The sequence below is a fragment of the Ammodytes marinus genome (assembly GCF_949987685.1).
Source record: "Ammodytes marinus genome assembly, chromosome: 23".
In the NCBI taxonomy this organism is placed as follows: domain Eukaryota; kingdom Metazoa; phylum Chordata; class Actinopteri; order Uranoscopiformes; family Ammodytidae; genus Ammodytes; species Ammodytes marinus.
This window is the reverse complement of record NC_137227.1, coordinates 13,856,843-13,872,707: the sequence shown is the minus strand read 5'-3', so window position 1 is coordinate 13,872,707 and position 15,865 is coordinate 13,856,843. Positions and strand designations below refer to the sequence as shown.

Genomic DNA, 15,865 nt, shown 5'->3' with positions numbered 1-15,865 from the left:
AAGTTACTGTTGGCAATTTACCTTGCCTGGTACTGGAAAATATGTAAAATTCTGCTAATATTCAATGGTTTTGCCTTAATTTTGTTCCCTGAATGCCAGGTATATGTACATAAGTAGTTTCCAGCATGTTTTAAATAGTGCCACTGTCTTCCTCATCCTTGAAAATGTAGGATTAGCCACCAGAACCAAGATCCTAGGTGGTCTGGAACCCAAGCTACATATAAAATAACGATTGTCGGCGGCCATTTTTAAAATGGCCGTAACTGGTGCCATAGGAAAAATTGGCGATGGCCCTTTAGCCAAAAGCAATATCAAAGGTCAATATTATCTTCCACCATCTTCTGAATTGCTAATAATTGTGAATTTAGTTTGTTGGGTTTAGTATAATTCCACTTTTATACTCAAAAACATCTTTAGAGGATGCATTGTGTATTACCTTACCTCTTACTGCCCATCTTGAAAATTACCCCTTTCTAGTGGTCAAATTTTGGTAGACTTTTAGTATGTTATTAAGGACACCTAGTACTACATAAAACAGCTGAAAAACCTTTTGTTAGAATTTTTTTAGGGTTAGGTGTTTTTTTTCCATATATGCAGCCGCCTATTGTGCCCCCTACTGTGTGTGTGTGTGTGTGTGTGTGTGTGTGTGTGTGTGTGTGTGTGTGTGTGTGTGTGTGTGTGTTGGAACCATAGATAGTATAATATCTGCGAGCATGTTAATCCTGACACCTATCTTTCTCACACTGGACTTAAATCTGACTGTAGTCAGCCAGAAACAGTAATTATACATACCAAAACTTTAAAGTAAAAGCCCACTTTATTTTTCAAATAGTTTCGTAATCATAATAATAAAAATAGATTCAACATATATCGCTTTTCAAAAACTCAAAGTCACTTCCCAAAGCAAAGACGACAGACATTTATGCACAAATTGATAGGGAGGGGGGCTGAGGTGGGACTGATCGTCTTGTCCACATATTTTTGGACGAAATGCAACACTTTTCAGAAAAATCACAATATAGCAATTTTGTAAAAAAAAATAAAAATACCTTGTTTGTTTTTACATTTCTCTCACTAGATCCCACAGTTCCTAAATGCCTCTTTTGTTACAGGAATAACAATGTTAAGAGGAGAAACATTTTCATTATTAGTTAGGCGTAATGTGTTTCAATATGTTTTGAACTACTTTCCTGCGCATGGAGCAGATCATTTTATTAATGACATCAGAGAGGTATCAACTCCTAGTGATTCTTTCCTGTAATCAGTCTAAGTGACACATACTCTTGGTTCAGACCATAACACTCAAAATGTCGATTCTAGAGTGTCAGGTTTGTTCAGTTATGAACAGGGTCCACCCTCTAGCAGTCTACAATAAAATAAGAAACATAAGTTATCCCATGTGGAAAATCGTTCTCTGAGGTCTAGGAGTATTTTCTCGGATTTTACATACTTCTATAAATACCTATTTTAAATGTGCAAGAAGATAAATCATACCAAAGAGTTTTATATGGAAATGTTCAGACAGAAAAGTGCATAAAGACATATGAGTTCACAGGGTTACATCATATCATATTATGATCAGAAGTTTAAACAGGAAGACACCAGCACGCATGCAGGATGTGACAATCCTCAACAAGTTCAGAACGATGAGGAAATACATTTATTGGAAGTAAATAAAGACAAAGATGGAAAGATGCAAGGTGACAAAAAGTCAGAAATTATAGAAAAAGCTCCAACAGATCTGTTCTCCTCCTCAAATACTGCCTTGAAGGAGAATTGTTCATTCATCCCAAGAGTTTGTGTCCTGTTGTAACTTGTGTAATAAAACCTCAGAAACACTATCCGTTTCTTTGTAAGATTTGAGTTTAATACAGAAATGTCCAGCACACAGGTATGAACTCAGATTTCAGGAAGCTTTAACTTGACCTTTGTCCCCTCTCTCCTTCCTGCTGTAAACTGTGACTGGCTTTGTTTCAATCTCGCAGTATGTGTTATCATTGGCGAGCCGTAATACACCTTGTTTTCTCTGACTTTGAGAGAGGTAAAAATACATGGAGGGAGTGTAGAAAAGGAGAGGCAATAGCAAATAAGAGTGAAAAAAAAAGTATTTAAACCATGTTTCATACAAGGAAGTGTGCCCGTCTGGTGGGCTTGATCCTACTGCCTTCAGTGTTCATCTGCATGATCGCCAACCTGCTGCTGTTCTTCCCCGATGGGCAGCAGTTGGATAATGATCAGATCTCCCTCCAGGTCTGGCTCATGGGGGGGCTCATCGGAGGAGGCCTCTTTGTGAGTGAAGCATTATGATCTATTTCATCTAGAAAGTCTGGTTTTATGTTTTTCTTGTGTTTTTCCTGTTTTTAACTTAGTGTAAACTTGTACAAAATAAGTATGACATTTTTTTGTCCAATGATTAAATAAAATGTAGTTTTGGTTTCGTTTACAATAACTGTATTCTCCTTTTTCAATATTGCCTTACTTTTTTTTATGGTGGCCAAAACGGGTCGTGCTTGCAATTACATTTTTAACGCCGATTTCGTCACAAAAAGGATTAAGCTATCTCATGATCTTGAAAAAGTGTAAACAAAGTTAATGTTGGCTGCCTTTGGTGGTTCCAATTCAACAAGATACATTTCTCTGCCACATGGGATATTATACCAGTCATTTTCACCGATATGTAGTCCATAGTCTTGTCCAGTTCTGTGCCAAAGAGTTACGGTGCTGGTTTAATGTCCAAATAAGTTTTCTTAATCTTCAGTTTGTGTACACAAATGTCAGTTGTATAGAGCTCTGCAGGATTTCCTCTAACTCAGACAGTCCTACGAATAGCCATCTCTCTTTTCTCAGAGCATTAATCAAACTGAAAATTAACAGGTTCTTGTAAAAATCCTGTTTTGGAATTCCAGACTCTGATCTTGAATCCAATAAAGTTTTAAGCGAGCCCTCAGTGAACAGGTGCTGAAACTGATGAGCACAAAATTCTTTCCACATTTCAAGTGATATTGCAATTGAAGATGGAAGGCCTGGGTTAGAGGACAGGAGAGCGACAGGCGGGGCAGGTACTGAAACAGGTACTACTAGGTACTAGACCTTTTAAGGTGATATCATCACCATATAGTCCTCTTGCTTTTACTTCTATACGGGGTTCGATCCCCAAGTTGAATAGAAACGGAGTTAATGGGCATCCCGGGGGACAGCCTCAGAGACCAGCCTTTCAGAAAGAGAACCATTTCTGCAGATTGGAGGCTGTGGGTTGTTATACATGGACTGACCCTGTTGCCAAAATTAAACTTCTTCAAAACAGAAAACAGATATGACCACTCAACCCTTTCAAATGCTTTACCTGCATCCAGTGATATTACCAGGGCTGGATGATTATGAGATTCAGAAGCCTCAGAATATTATCTGAAGCATATCGAGCCTTTACGAAGCCAGACTGTGTGCGAATAACGGTTAATCAACCCGCTTTCATGCTGATTTACAGGGACACATTAAGACTTCAAGTAAGATAAAAATCCTTCAAGTAAGTTATCTTTTGCAGGATAAGTCTCTCTTGATAAATGAGAAAAAAACATTCCTATTTTCAACTTTTCAGATGCTGTGCCCAATCCTCTTGGCCATCAGGGTTGTAGGAGAGGATCGCTATAGAAACTGTAACTGGGTGAGTGAGGTCACTTGAAAGACTTACTTTATGGTTACATTTGCAACTACTAGACAGGAGCACACAGTAAAAGCTCAGTGATTTATCGAAAACATTTCTCACCAGCTTGCCAAGCTGCATGGGAGTGTGTTTGGTTTGTCTCAAATCATGTCAGATAGTGTAATAATGAATTTCCCATCTCTCCTCTAGATGCTGAACTCAGTGTTCTCCTCTGCTTTCGGCCTGGTCGGAGCGATCTACTGCACCAGTGTGGCCTCAGCTGGTCTGGCTATTGGACCAAAGTGTCGGGTGGACGATGTGAATTGGAAATACCCCTTTAAAAACCTTGACACGTGAGTGTTTCTCCCAAGTCACTGACACATATACAAATGATTTATTCTATTTTTTCTAGGCATGTTGGTAAAGCTGTAGAATATCTCCAGTCGCTCAACCCCTCCTCATTACTTGAGGTAGACTGCTGTGTATCTATGCACAGCTTGAATACTAAAAAGACATGAAAAACATTATGTTTATATCTTTAATGATAAAATAACTGTTTAACTTGGTCTTCGGTGTTTTGTCCTCCCAACGGTGCCTCCGGGGCAGCTGTCTGGAAGGCAGCATTGGGAGGACAACAGCTATGGTTAGGGTAAAGGTTCTGGTTATGGTTAGAGTTGCTGCCTACCAGGCAGCTCCAGGCAACGCTGCCTCCAAGGCTCAGTTAGGAGGACCAAACACCATCAAGCGTTTAACTTGTCGCTTTAGAGAAAGGCAGTTTCCCCATTTTCAGACGTAGTGCTTATCTAAGCAATAAACCAGCCTCTGCCTCAGCTACACAATGACTCTACAGACATCTGAGTGACATCAATCATCTCATCTACAGTAACTCTTGGCAAGAAGGTGGAAGTGAAAGTCAAACCACTAATTTTATTTTCCACTGTGACATGTAACCTGTGAATAATACTTTTGTGGCGAACACTTGCTGTCAAAATCACTTTTTGTCAACATCAGTCAATAACTCCTCGTTTATCCTTTCTTGCATGGGGAAAACCAGTTACCTCGTAAACCAGACTTTGTGGGATGTCTGCAAGTTCCCTGAGAACGCCGTGATGTGGCACGTGGTTCTGTTCTCCATACTGCTGGCCATGGGCGTGATACAGCTGGTGCTCTGCGGCATCCAGGTGGTCAACGGCTGCATAGGCTGCATCTGCGGGGACTGTCGCGACAGCAAAGATGTACGTGACAAATCCTAATACATATTTAGGAGAGGAGGAAATGATGCATGTAAAACTTGAATGAAATGACCAACTGAGTTCCGAAAGGGTGAAGTCATACAATTTTAAAACAATGTTTTTAAACTGTTTATGGCTGGAGGTGAGCCAGGTATGCATAGCAGCTTATTGAATGACTTGGCCTTCTAGTTTCCTACATTGTGTATTGGAAATCTGGATTGATACAGTATCAGGTCTGCCACTGGTGGAAAACAGGAAAGAGAAACGCTTGGATTTTGGAACATAAAATAACTAATTTAGCACATTACTCAGTCCAGCAATAAGCATGACGGGGTATGAGGGCTCGCATATTAGCTATGATCCGCACGGTAGAGTGTAGAGCTCAATATAATAAACATTTTTAATGTCAAATCAGACATTTCAGGATAGCTGCCTATTCATTCAGCCTTTTAGGTTCTATTGCAAAGGCGAAGCATTCACATCCTAGCAGTGCTCAAAAACTAAAATATATATTTTTGAAATTAAACAGAATGAAGTGCATATAAAACCTTGCCAAAGTCACACACTTTTTAACAAGTAAGACTAGTACTAGCAATGTCGATCAGCAGCTGCAAGGAGATGACAACGTCTTTAATGTTACTTCTGGTGAGGATGGACCACTGATTGTAGCAAGAGGAGAACCGGAGCAGGCAGCCGAAGGAGACCATGAGCTGTCAGTAAGCGACCAATCTGTTGCTGTGGAGGAGAGAAGAAGCCTGTCTGCTGCTGAAGACAGAGGAGAACTGGAGGAGGCAACTGTAGGGCTACCCAAGACTGCAGGTAGGGACCATTACTGAACTCACAGCCATCTGGCATACTTTAAGACAGCTGGCTCCATCAAACTACTTGTTATTATGTTGTTAAACTGCACGTAAAGAAGAAAAGCCAGTGGCAGAGCCTCATCTGTACTGATGTCTTTCGGACAAAGGCCAGGAATTGTTGTCGTGACTCGTGAGTTTGTCTGAAGTTTAGAGATTCAAAAGACCCGATGACTCATATAACTAAAATTTAACATATCTTATAAACTAATAATATGTTTTGTGTGTAAAATTGTCAGAAATAAGAAATATAAAATTGCACAAAATGAAACCACTGTTAAATCTGTTTATCATACAAAGTCACGGCATGAAGATACTTGTGCAATTTAAATGCATTACTTCAAATCTCCTCCCAACAGCCAGGAAGTATGGTTTGTACAACCAAGGGGCAACATGTTACCTGAACAGCGTCCTGCAGGTGCTGTTCATGACGGAAGACTTCAGAGAAGCAGTGGAGAGGTTTGTTACAATGTTAACTTCATGTCTTATGATTCATTTAAGTAAGAGGATACAGTGCACCTTTTTGTTTTTTTTAATGTATCATGAACTCTGTTTAGGAACACCAGACGCAATCCTGACAAGTTTATTGATGGTCAACTTAGAGCCTTGTTTAAAGACTTAAAAGGACGTATAGCATCCACCTGTAACATCACAAGGAAGCTGGGCATCGACAGAGGTACAGTATCAGAACAACAGAGCCTTTGAAAATGGCTACCGGTTTGGAGATTTGATCAGTTTGGAGTAATATCTTAAAATCAGGATCTGCATTATGTCTACTAGGGAAACAGACAGTGATTTAAGACCCAACAATAGACACCATTTTCCTTTTAGAGTTTAGATTTGAAGAAAAGTCAAATAAGACCTAAACAAGTCATAATGGTAATTTTGCCACTTATTTTGTGAAGAGATACTCATTGATTTCTGCTCTGCACCTCAGTGTACGAACAGCGTGATGCAGCTGAGTGCTTTGAGAAGATTTTAAATATGACCAATCCTAACGCATCACAGGTAAAAACCTCATCAATATCGAAGAGAATGGAGAACTGTTAAAATGGAAGAAAAAATACAAAGTTTTCCAGTCTCTGTTTTTTGTGCTTTCAGATATTCCAAGGAAAGCTGACGCACAAGACCATATGTTCTACGTGTGGTGAAGAGACTGACACCGATGCGGCATTTTGGAATCTTCCTCTTGTCTTGGTGGATTCTGGCAATCCAAACTATAGCGTGGTAAGGACCGAACAACCTGCAAACTTCGGAGCATATATGTTCCCACAAGATATCTAGGAAACTAAATATGCAATTTGCAAACTAGCAATTTGGTCAAGGATTTCATCAGTCAACTCAAACAATAAAATTAGTTTTAAAAACTGAAATACAGGATGTGGGTGCTGAGTGCTCTTGCTTTCAGTCATGCGGTCCATGAGGTCCATTGGTCCAGTCATTACTATTAACATTATACGTACAAAACCTTATCCTTCCAAATAAGAACTTTCTAATGCAACAATTGTAAATTCCCTTGGCTCCACTTTAACTCAGACTCTAATCCATCTAATCCTTTACTCAAGTCAGTTTTCTTTATTTGACCCAATAGGTGCTCAACATCTACACAGCTTGGACACTCACACATTTGGTCCCTATGTGTTTGTCTGTAACTGTTTGCCTGTGACTGTTTGTCTGTAACTGTGGTTCATTGTGCTGCTGCCTGTCTTGGCCAGGTCACCTTTGAAAAAGAGATTTTTTAATCTCAATAGGTTTTTATTCTGGTTAAATAAAAAAAAATATATAGCTATATATGCGTGTATATATATATATATATATATATATATATATATATATATATATATATATATATATATAGTTAGAGAGATGCGGTGGTTTTCTAAAGGTTTACAGTCCAGTACCATGTCCCTCACTTTACTGTCATAAATTTTTGAAATTGTATCCCTATCGCTCAACAAAAACTTGTTTTATTCTCACTTGGTTTTTATAAGGTGGATGGCATTGAGGAGCATTTCACAGCCTCAGTTTTCAGCGGAGAAAACCAGATGTACTGCCGCGGGTGTTTTGCAAAATCCGATGCTACTATTGTGAGTAATGACGAAATGTGTTTACGAACTTTGCAGTGACAATATTTATACTTCATGATGTCAGAGGTGCATTGAAACAACACAATCATACATGATGGGACCTGGTCTCTGTTTTTCATTCAGAAACGTGTGATGAAGCATCATCCAGAGGTTTTGATGCTGCTGCTGAAGAGATTTGAGTTTGACTACCGTTACATGACACATGTCAAAAACAACCGCACTGTGGTTGTTCCCAGCACATTGAAGATACCAGAGGTATGCTCGATGCAGTATTGTTTAGTGATTTATTATAACAATCCTTTTTCATTCTTAATGTCTGTAATTTTTTTTACATTGGTGCTCAGAATCAGACCTATGAACTGTATGGGATCGTGGATCATTACGGAGGTCTTAGAGGTGGACATTACACCGCAACAATCAAGTCCCAGGGTGATGAGAAATGGTATAACTTCAATGATTCCAGCGTCACATTGGTAAGACTGATCACTTTAACGCCATGTTATTGGATGTAGATATTACTGAGCTAAATAATGATTAATTAAGTTATATTTGATTATTCCTTTCATCAACAGCTTGGTTTGCAGCCGTTGCAGGTGGATGACTTTGAGGCGTAAGTTTTATTCATACAATATGATTATTTCTTAGCTGTTCACTTGAACAAACTGTAAATAGTTGTAATTTACAGATATATAAATTGATACCTACATATTTTCTAAACTCTATATAGTATCTTTATAAATACAAACATGCATCCACCAAGTTACCTTTCTAAGTATTTATCATGTCTGCAGAAACATAAAGTTTAACAATAAAGGTTTTACGTGATAATAACTAATAACTTTTGCATGCACAACTCAAATCCCCTGCATTAAACACAAGCCATATATTTCCCTGAATTTGAAAATGATTTGATTCCTTTTTCACATTTATCTCACTAGATCCGACAGTGCATATCTACTTTTTTACAGGAAAAAGAATGGTAAGGTGGAAATATCGTCAAAATAATAATAACAAATATTGACATTATGCTTCCAGATTTACTGGGAACAACTGCATCAAATCATACTTTGTCTGAATTTATTCTTGTACTTCTTTCCAGTGGATGCTTCAGCTATTTTTACTCAGGACTGCAAGGAGGTGTCAACTCCTGGAGGCGTCCCAACCTCTACCAGTGTTATCAATGAGCAGAGTGAAGATGTAAAGATGAGAGAGAGAGAGGAGGTTCAGGAGGCAGAAGAAGCGGGTAATGACACTGAGGAGGCTGTTCCGAGGGAAAAACAGACAATTAAAGACATAGTCAGTGTTGGGGCTAGTGGAGTGGGGCTATTAACTGAACACTGCTGTGATGTAGTGTGTGAAGGGAAAATAATCACGGGTGATCCAAAAGAAACACAGCCTGTAGTGTTTGTTGACAACCAGGACAATGACAATGGAAGACAAGGTAATGTTTCTTCGGACACACAGACAGATAAGGAAAGAGAGGTAATTTAATGCAAATAGAAGCAAGGATGTAAAGACAGAAGGTGACGGAGAGTCAGAAAAGAGAGGAAGAGCTGTGAACATCTCAGGGACAGGGAACAGGGAGGTGAGGAGTGGATGGAGGTTGATGTGAAAGTAGGAAAAGATGGAAGAACTGTGATTGATCATCAAAGCGATATGGAATCCAGGAGTGAATAGCTCTTGACAAAATATGATCTCTACAAGTGAAATGTGGGTGAAAGTAAACACACAGATGATGTCAGACAGGTCAAAGATGGATTGTGATGCAACACGCTGGGTTTAAGGAAGATATAGTGGAAGGCAGACAGGAACATGTTGTGAAGATGACTGAAGAAGAAATAAAGTGAATCTCTCTTGGTATTAAAAATAGCAGTGTGACAAATAAACACATACAAATAACTGCAGAATGAAGCCAACAAAACTGCATTAAGATTTGGGTAAAATATAATGAAGGAAATGATCCCAAAACAGATGCAGAGGTCATTGGAAATGCACAAGAGGAGAATGAGACGCAAACTGTGTGACACAAGTACAATTTGCTGGAATAAAACATTACATTAAGAATAAATAGATTTTGAGTGTGTTGTTATTGAAAGAGCATGTATCTATCTATCTATATATCTATCTATCTATCTATCTATCTATCTATCTATCTATCTATCTATCTATCTATCTATCTATCTATCTATCTATCTATCTATCTATCTATCTATCTATCTATCTATCTATCTATCTATCTATCTATCTATCTATCTATCTATCTATCTATCTATCTATCTATCTATTTTTAAACAGAATGACACTAAACTGTTTGCCATAATAACAAACCAAAACAAACGCGAACACCAATTTGGCGAAGTAGCCAACGTATGAGGAGGAAAAAGTGTGTCTCCTCGCGCTTTCCGTAGTAGCAGGTTATTTCTACCAACATGGCTGCTATCAGGAGCGGGGTGACTCCGGTTTGCCTGGCGAGATGTTTCCTGAGACGGGGTGGAAAACCGAGCCGAGGCAGCCTCTCGCTCCCAGACGTCTGGAGCCACGTAGGTGTTTTGTTTACGGTGCTTCGTTGTGTCCCTTTGCTCCTAAAGTACACGCGGACAGAGTAATAGCTTTGCTCCAGCTGCTAACTAGCTAGCCACATAGCATCCTCCACACATGCCTTCTGTGTGACTTTGACAGCCACAGCCTCTCATAACCACAACAGTCCGAAGATATTTAATCCCACAGGTGTCTAAACGAGGACCACGCGGGATCGTTTAGTTCGAGACAGTGAAATGCATGTTTAACACCATCAGGAATTAGTTTTCTACATTATTGAAGTGTCCTTTCATCTGTGCATAAGCCAGGGCTGGGTAAACATAATAAATACATTTGAAAACAAACCGAACATGACATGTATTTATCCCTTGAAGGCATTACATGATTTAATTCATTTTTCACACCTAAAAGACCCATCTTTAAAACTGAAAAGCAAAAACATTGTTTCAACTACTGCACCACTTCAAGTTAGGTCTGTCATAAATGTAGGCAGGCCCATATACTGTGACTGATACCTGAGGTTATAAGTCACCTTAAACATAATAAACACAGATCGACTGTAGGACAGATTCCTGATGCAACTGCAGTGAGTTATAATACTGCAACACATTTTAAGGCATCGGTTATAGGTATTGGAGCAAAATGTTCTACTGTATTATTCAAATTTGCATTCAATGTACTCATTTGAGAAACTGACCAAATAATGTGTCCTTTTTGCTTGATAAATCATGAGTTCATTTGGAAAATAGTGTTCTATTTTTCTGTCAATCATTTATCTAAATTGCGTCATTGTTTCTTGTTCAATTTAAAACCTAGCTTCAACATAAACCCCATTTTGCCTCAACCCATTCTTTACTGCATCTAAGCGAATGTTTTTGACTGAGCAGCAGTCTCCACAGTCTCGCCATTAGGATGAAGTATTTTCTTGTGTAAAGTCCTGACCTACTTGACACTGCTTTTCCCTTCGATTCCCAAACAGCGGTTGCTCCAGAAGTCCCATCTGCACACGGTGTTGGAATGTCACAGCCATGCCACCAGGACTCTGCTGGGCCGCAGACAGCAAGGCAAGTTCCTCTGGGTGAAGGCTGTGGCAGTCAGACACAACAGCTCACAGGTGAGTTTGACATCAGAAATCTCTCGTAGAATGGATGAGCTATTCTCTGTAGTGAGTGTGACACATTGAATATACTGCCAACAGTTTCGGCTTGAGTCCACTTGCTTTGGGATGTTTCTATTGGGTGGTAGGATGACCTAGGCCCTATAGGAAAGAGGGGATGCACCAGGTTCTGATATGATTTGAAAATTACGTCAGATTTTGTGATTCACTGAATCGTTGCTGTTTGTGTGTTATTGATATTGATATTAGTTTTGATGTTGCCAGATGCCACCTGATGATGGAAGCATGGCGGCTTCTAACGTCCTCCCAGTGTCTCTGCCCACTGGCCCTGCTCCCATCATCGCACAGCCAATCACTGAACAGGTGGCTCAGACTACAATAGAAATAAAATGTATAAGGTGTTTGTTTACCTTCTAACTTGGATGACTTGATTCCATATTTATTGATATTCTTTAGAGCCCAGTTGAAACCGTGGCAGCACCAGTAGTGGACATCTCTCCTCCTCAAGTCTTGGAATCGTCCCTCGAGCTCGTGTCCACCCCTGGTTTATCACAGCCGGGACTGGAGCAGTTTGCAGACTTTGCACCGACGGCCGTGGAGGTCCTGCAGGCTGCCACAACAGAAACCAGTTTAGCAGAGCTAGGGTTGGCCGGCTACACTCCAGTGGGGCTCGTCCAGAACTTGTTAGAGTTCATGCACGTGGATCTGGGTTTGCCCTGGTGGGGGGCCATTGTTATAGGTAAGAGCATGTATGGCAAAAGTTAACTTAAAGGTGTACTATGTAAATTTGGGTGTGTCAGAGAATTGAGCATTACATAGAAGGTATAGTCTCATAACTGAATAAACAAACTTTTCTCGCGGGAAAAATTGGATCACAGGAACACCGTTTGAAGATTGAAAGCTACCTTTTAAAAGTAACCGTTTCACTGTTCACAGCAGCAGGGCCCACAGTTTGGTTTAAACATACTGCCGCCTTACATTTGATTCCAGGTGCCTCAAAATAATTCTAAGGAAATTTAATAAAGATGTGAAAACAACAATAACCGTATTATTATTTTAGTTGTGTGAATTATGTTTTGTTGTTTCAATTTATCAAGCATATCAAAAAAAGATTGCTAGTGTCTACTAGGTAAGATTCTCTCTTATCCTTTTCTTCGTCTTTCCTGTTTGTGTTGACCCCTGGCCGTCATGTAGGAACGGTGATGGCTCGTATGGCGGTGTTTCCCTTCATAGTGAAGGGCCAGAGGGAGGCAGCCAAGCTCAACAACGTGCTGCCAGAGATGACCAAACTCACCAACAAGATGAACGAGGCCAAACAGAGTGGGAACAAATTTGACTGTAAGAGTTTGCTCTTCTGTCTTCATTGCGTTTGTCTTTTCAGTCACTAAAGTGTGTTTGTGTGTGTGTGTGTGTGTGTGTGTGTGTGTGTTTCTATCATTTAAGCCTCATCAACTTGTCATGAGCTGTTGTTTTTCTTGTTACAGTTGCCAAAGCCTACTCTGACCTCAACTTGTTCCAGAAGAAGCATGATGTGAATCCTCTCCGTGGCTTCCTGATTCCTGTAGTGCAGGTCAGTTGATCTCTTTATACTTGTTTCCCTGTTATATTGTAATGTGCTATGACAGCATTGGCTGTAAACTAATGGCTGTAAACTAATCACCAATCTAAACTTTCCAAAAGTTAGGGTGAATGTGTCAAATTTACTTAAACAGGATTAACTTTCATGGCCATGTTTCTATAAATTGTCCTTTTGCTGTGATTGTAGTTATTCTGTGCAACACTTTTAACATTTCTACCATTTCCTTTTGTATATGAACATCTGTTTGACATTGCCTTTTTAATTGCAACCATGTAAACTTTTGTACTTTTTGTACACACATTCTTTGAATCTGACCTAGCATTGATCAAACTTTCATGGTTTTACTAATCAATGTATCTGTATGTTCCCCCCAGGCCCCGGTCTTCATCTCTTTCTTCATTGCACTGAGGAAGATGGCCTACCTGCCCGTTCCCAGCCTGCAGACAGGAGGCATGCTCTGGTTCACAGATCTGAGCGCAGCCGATCCTTTTTACATCCTGCCATTGTGTGTAACTGGAACCATGTTCTTCATTCTGGAGGTCAGCTAGCTTTCACCTAACTAACTAAACTGAAAAGAAAAGTCATAGTACCTTATAAACTGATTTTAACCCTATTTAACTGTATATTTTCATTGCTACCCAAACAAATATTGAGCACAATTATTATGAGCATAAAAAAACTTAAATGTGGATTGTAATTGTGCATTTCTTTCTCTTTTTAGCTGGGTGCTGAGTCCGGTGTCGACAACCCCAACCTGCGAACCATGAAGACCGTGTTCAGGATCATGCCCTTTGTCATCCTCCCCATGACTATCAACTTCCCCACGGTCAGTCTGTCATTCACTGAACCCATATTGGTGGACCACTATTACAAGTACTAGCAAATGCATCTTAAACCCACTGCTGCTGCGGATTTTGCACATTCAGTTTCTAAAATCCTTCTCTTCTCCACAAACCTCAGGCGGTGTTCACCTACTGGCTGACCTCCAACTGCTTCTCCCTGGGTCAAGTGGCGCTGCTCAGACACCCCTTGGTCAGAGATAAGTTGAACATCCCAGAGAGGATCAAACACGCGGCCGCTGACATGCCCCAAAATGAGGGCTTCATCGAAAGCATGAAGAAGGGTCAGTGTCTTAACACACATCTCAATAGATTAGGATTGAAGGACATTTCATTGGTGTTTTTTTGTAGTTATAGTGACAGTCATTGTTTGTTTCCATCAATAAATATTTTGCTTTGTCCATGTCGTGACTCTGGTTTGGTCTCCAGGCTGGAAAAACGCTCAGCTGGCCAATCAGCTGGAAGAGCGGGAAAAAAGAATCAAGAATCATTTGGACCTCGCTGCTAAAGGTCAGTGTCACCACTATACTAGCTAAAGTAATCACTAAGGATGTTGTATCTCAATAGCTTTTCACTCCTAGCATCACATTAAAAAGTACACAATAACTCCATGACTTCAGAAAGAAAGAAAAAAGTCTTGAATTTCAAAACAACCTGTTGATATAGAGTTTTGTGATGTTGATGGGGAAGTTGCCCTCCCTTGTGGCCACAGTCAGTTACTGCAATAATAACACTTGGAAAGATAATGGCTCTCACCAAGTCACCATATGAGATTAGCACTGTGTGAAACAGACTTTTGTTAACCATCAATGCAGGGATGCAAACAGCTCACTTTTTGAGTGAGACTCACTTTTTTGATGGCCAAATGGGTCACTTGGGTGATTCATGCAAATCCAAAGAGTTTTTTGTTTTTGGAAAGGGGTGGGGGGGGGGGGGGGGGTCAGAGACTAAAACAAAAAAATACCAGTAACATGTGATAGGTTTGCACCAGGAACCTGAATGTTGCCTTTTCCTTCACAGAAAAAATAGACATTTCCACCATAAATTTATTCAGAAAAGGCACAGATTGGTGGATAAAAGTCTACCAGAATGCAGGAAATTAAGTGTTTGATGCTCAAAAATTTCTGGGGGAGCACCCCCATACCCCCCGCCTATAATTTTTCCACCAAAATGTTGAAAAAAACCTAGCCTTTGCCCCTGCCCTTTATGTACGCAGGTTATATACCTAGATATGTTGTTTTTAAAAAGAAGGTATGCCAGTTTGATTCCCTTAGTTTGATTCTCATGTCGAAGAGTGGCCCTTTGTGAAAATGAGTTTGACACCCTGCACTAGTCTTTACAGTGAAGACACTAGACGTTACGATACATACGTCGCGGTGACGCGCACGCCCAACGAGTCGCCGGTATCTACTAACTTTTTTGGACCCTCACCTGTTTGCATCCCTGCAAATGATCCCATGAAACCTCACTCTCGAGATGGAGAGCACACCGTCACTAAACAAGTTTTAAATACACATCCTGGACACTAAATGGTGCTGTTTGCATGATTGTCTCTAGTTTTCAGGACTTTGACTTCAGTATCTTCAATTGTGTGCCTCTTCATTTCTCTCTGCAGGTCCACTGAGACAGACTTTTACCCACAACCCCCTGCAGCAGAACCCACCGGCAGTGTCGACTAAAAGCAAGCCAGCTGCTGAGAAGGCGAGGCCTTGGAAGGACACTATTGGATAGATCGGACAATGTGACAGAATCATGATTTATGTATATATTTATGAATGGAAGAGAGGGGGCGGGGAGAGTGTTGTCATTATGTATTCTAACTAAAATATAAAATCTGCTTTAAAAAAACATTTTGATGTGAATGTTGTGGTTTTTGGCTACACAACACGTTAATCCACTTCCTTTGAAACATCTTCAGAGAATGAAAAACATTAGTCAATATGTTGTCAATAAGTCATTTTATTATAAATATGTTT

At 39.9% G+C, this 15,865-nt stretch overlaps 2 protein-coding genes across 2 annotated transcripts; both read left to right on the top strand.

Annotated features, from left to right (window-relative positions):
• Positions 1-2,115: 2,115 nt before the first annotated feature.
• Positions 2,116-4,893, top strand: LOC307269506 (transmembrane 4 L6 family member 5-like; the record flags this gene model as incomplete). The annotated part of the gene is made up of 4 exons (XM_080052481.1): positions 2,116-2,289; positions 3,596-3,661; positions 3,851-3,993; positions 4,695-4,893. The coding sequence occupies 4 exons, from the start codon at positions 2,116-2,118 to the stop codon at positions 4,891-4,893; spliced, it is 582 nt and encodes a 193-aa protein (XP_079908607.1).
• Positions 4,894-10,245: 5,352 nt separating this feature from the next.
• On the top strand, positions 10,246-15,721 carry oxa1l (OXA1L mitochondrial inner membrane protein; the record flags this gene model as incomplete). The annotated part of the gene is made up of 11 exons (XM_080052289.1): positions 10,246-10,356; positions 11,334-11,468; positions 11,736-11,834; positions 11,928-12,210; positions 12,666-12,809; positions 12,956-13,041; positions 13,425-13,589; positions 13,772-13,876; positions 14,011-14,173; positions 14,319-14,399; positions 15,505-15,721. 11 exons carry the CDS (start codon positions 10,246-10,248, stop codon positions 15,618-15,620), a joined length of 1,488 nt encoding a protein of 495 aa, XP_079908415.1. The 3' UTR covers positions 15,621-15,721.
• Between the last annotated feature and the right edge of the window lie 144 nt (positions 15,722-15,865).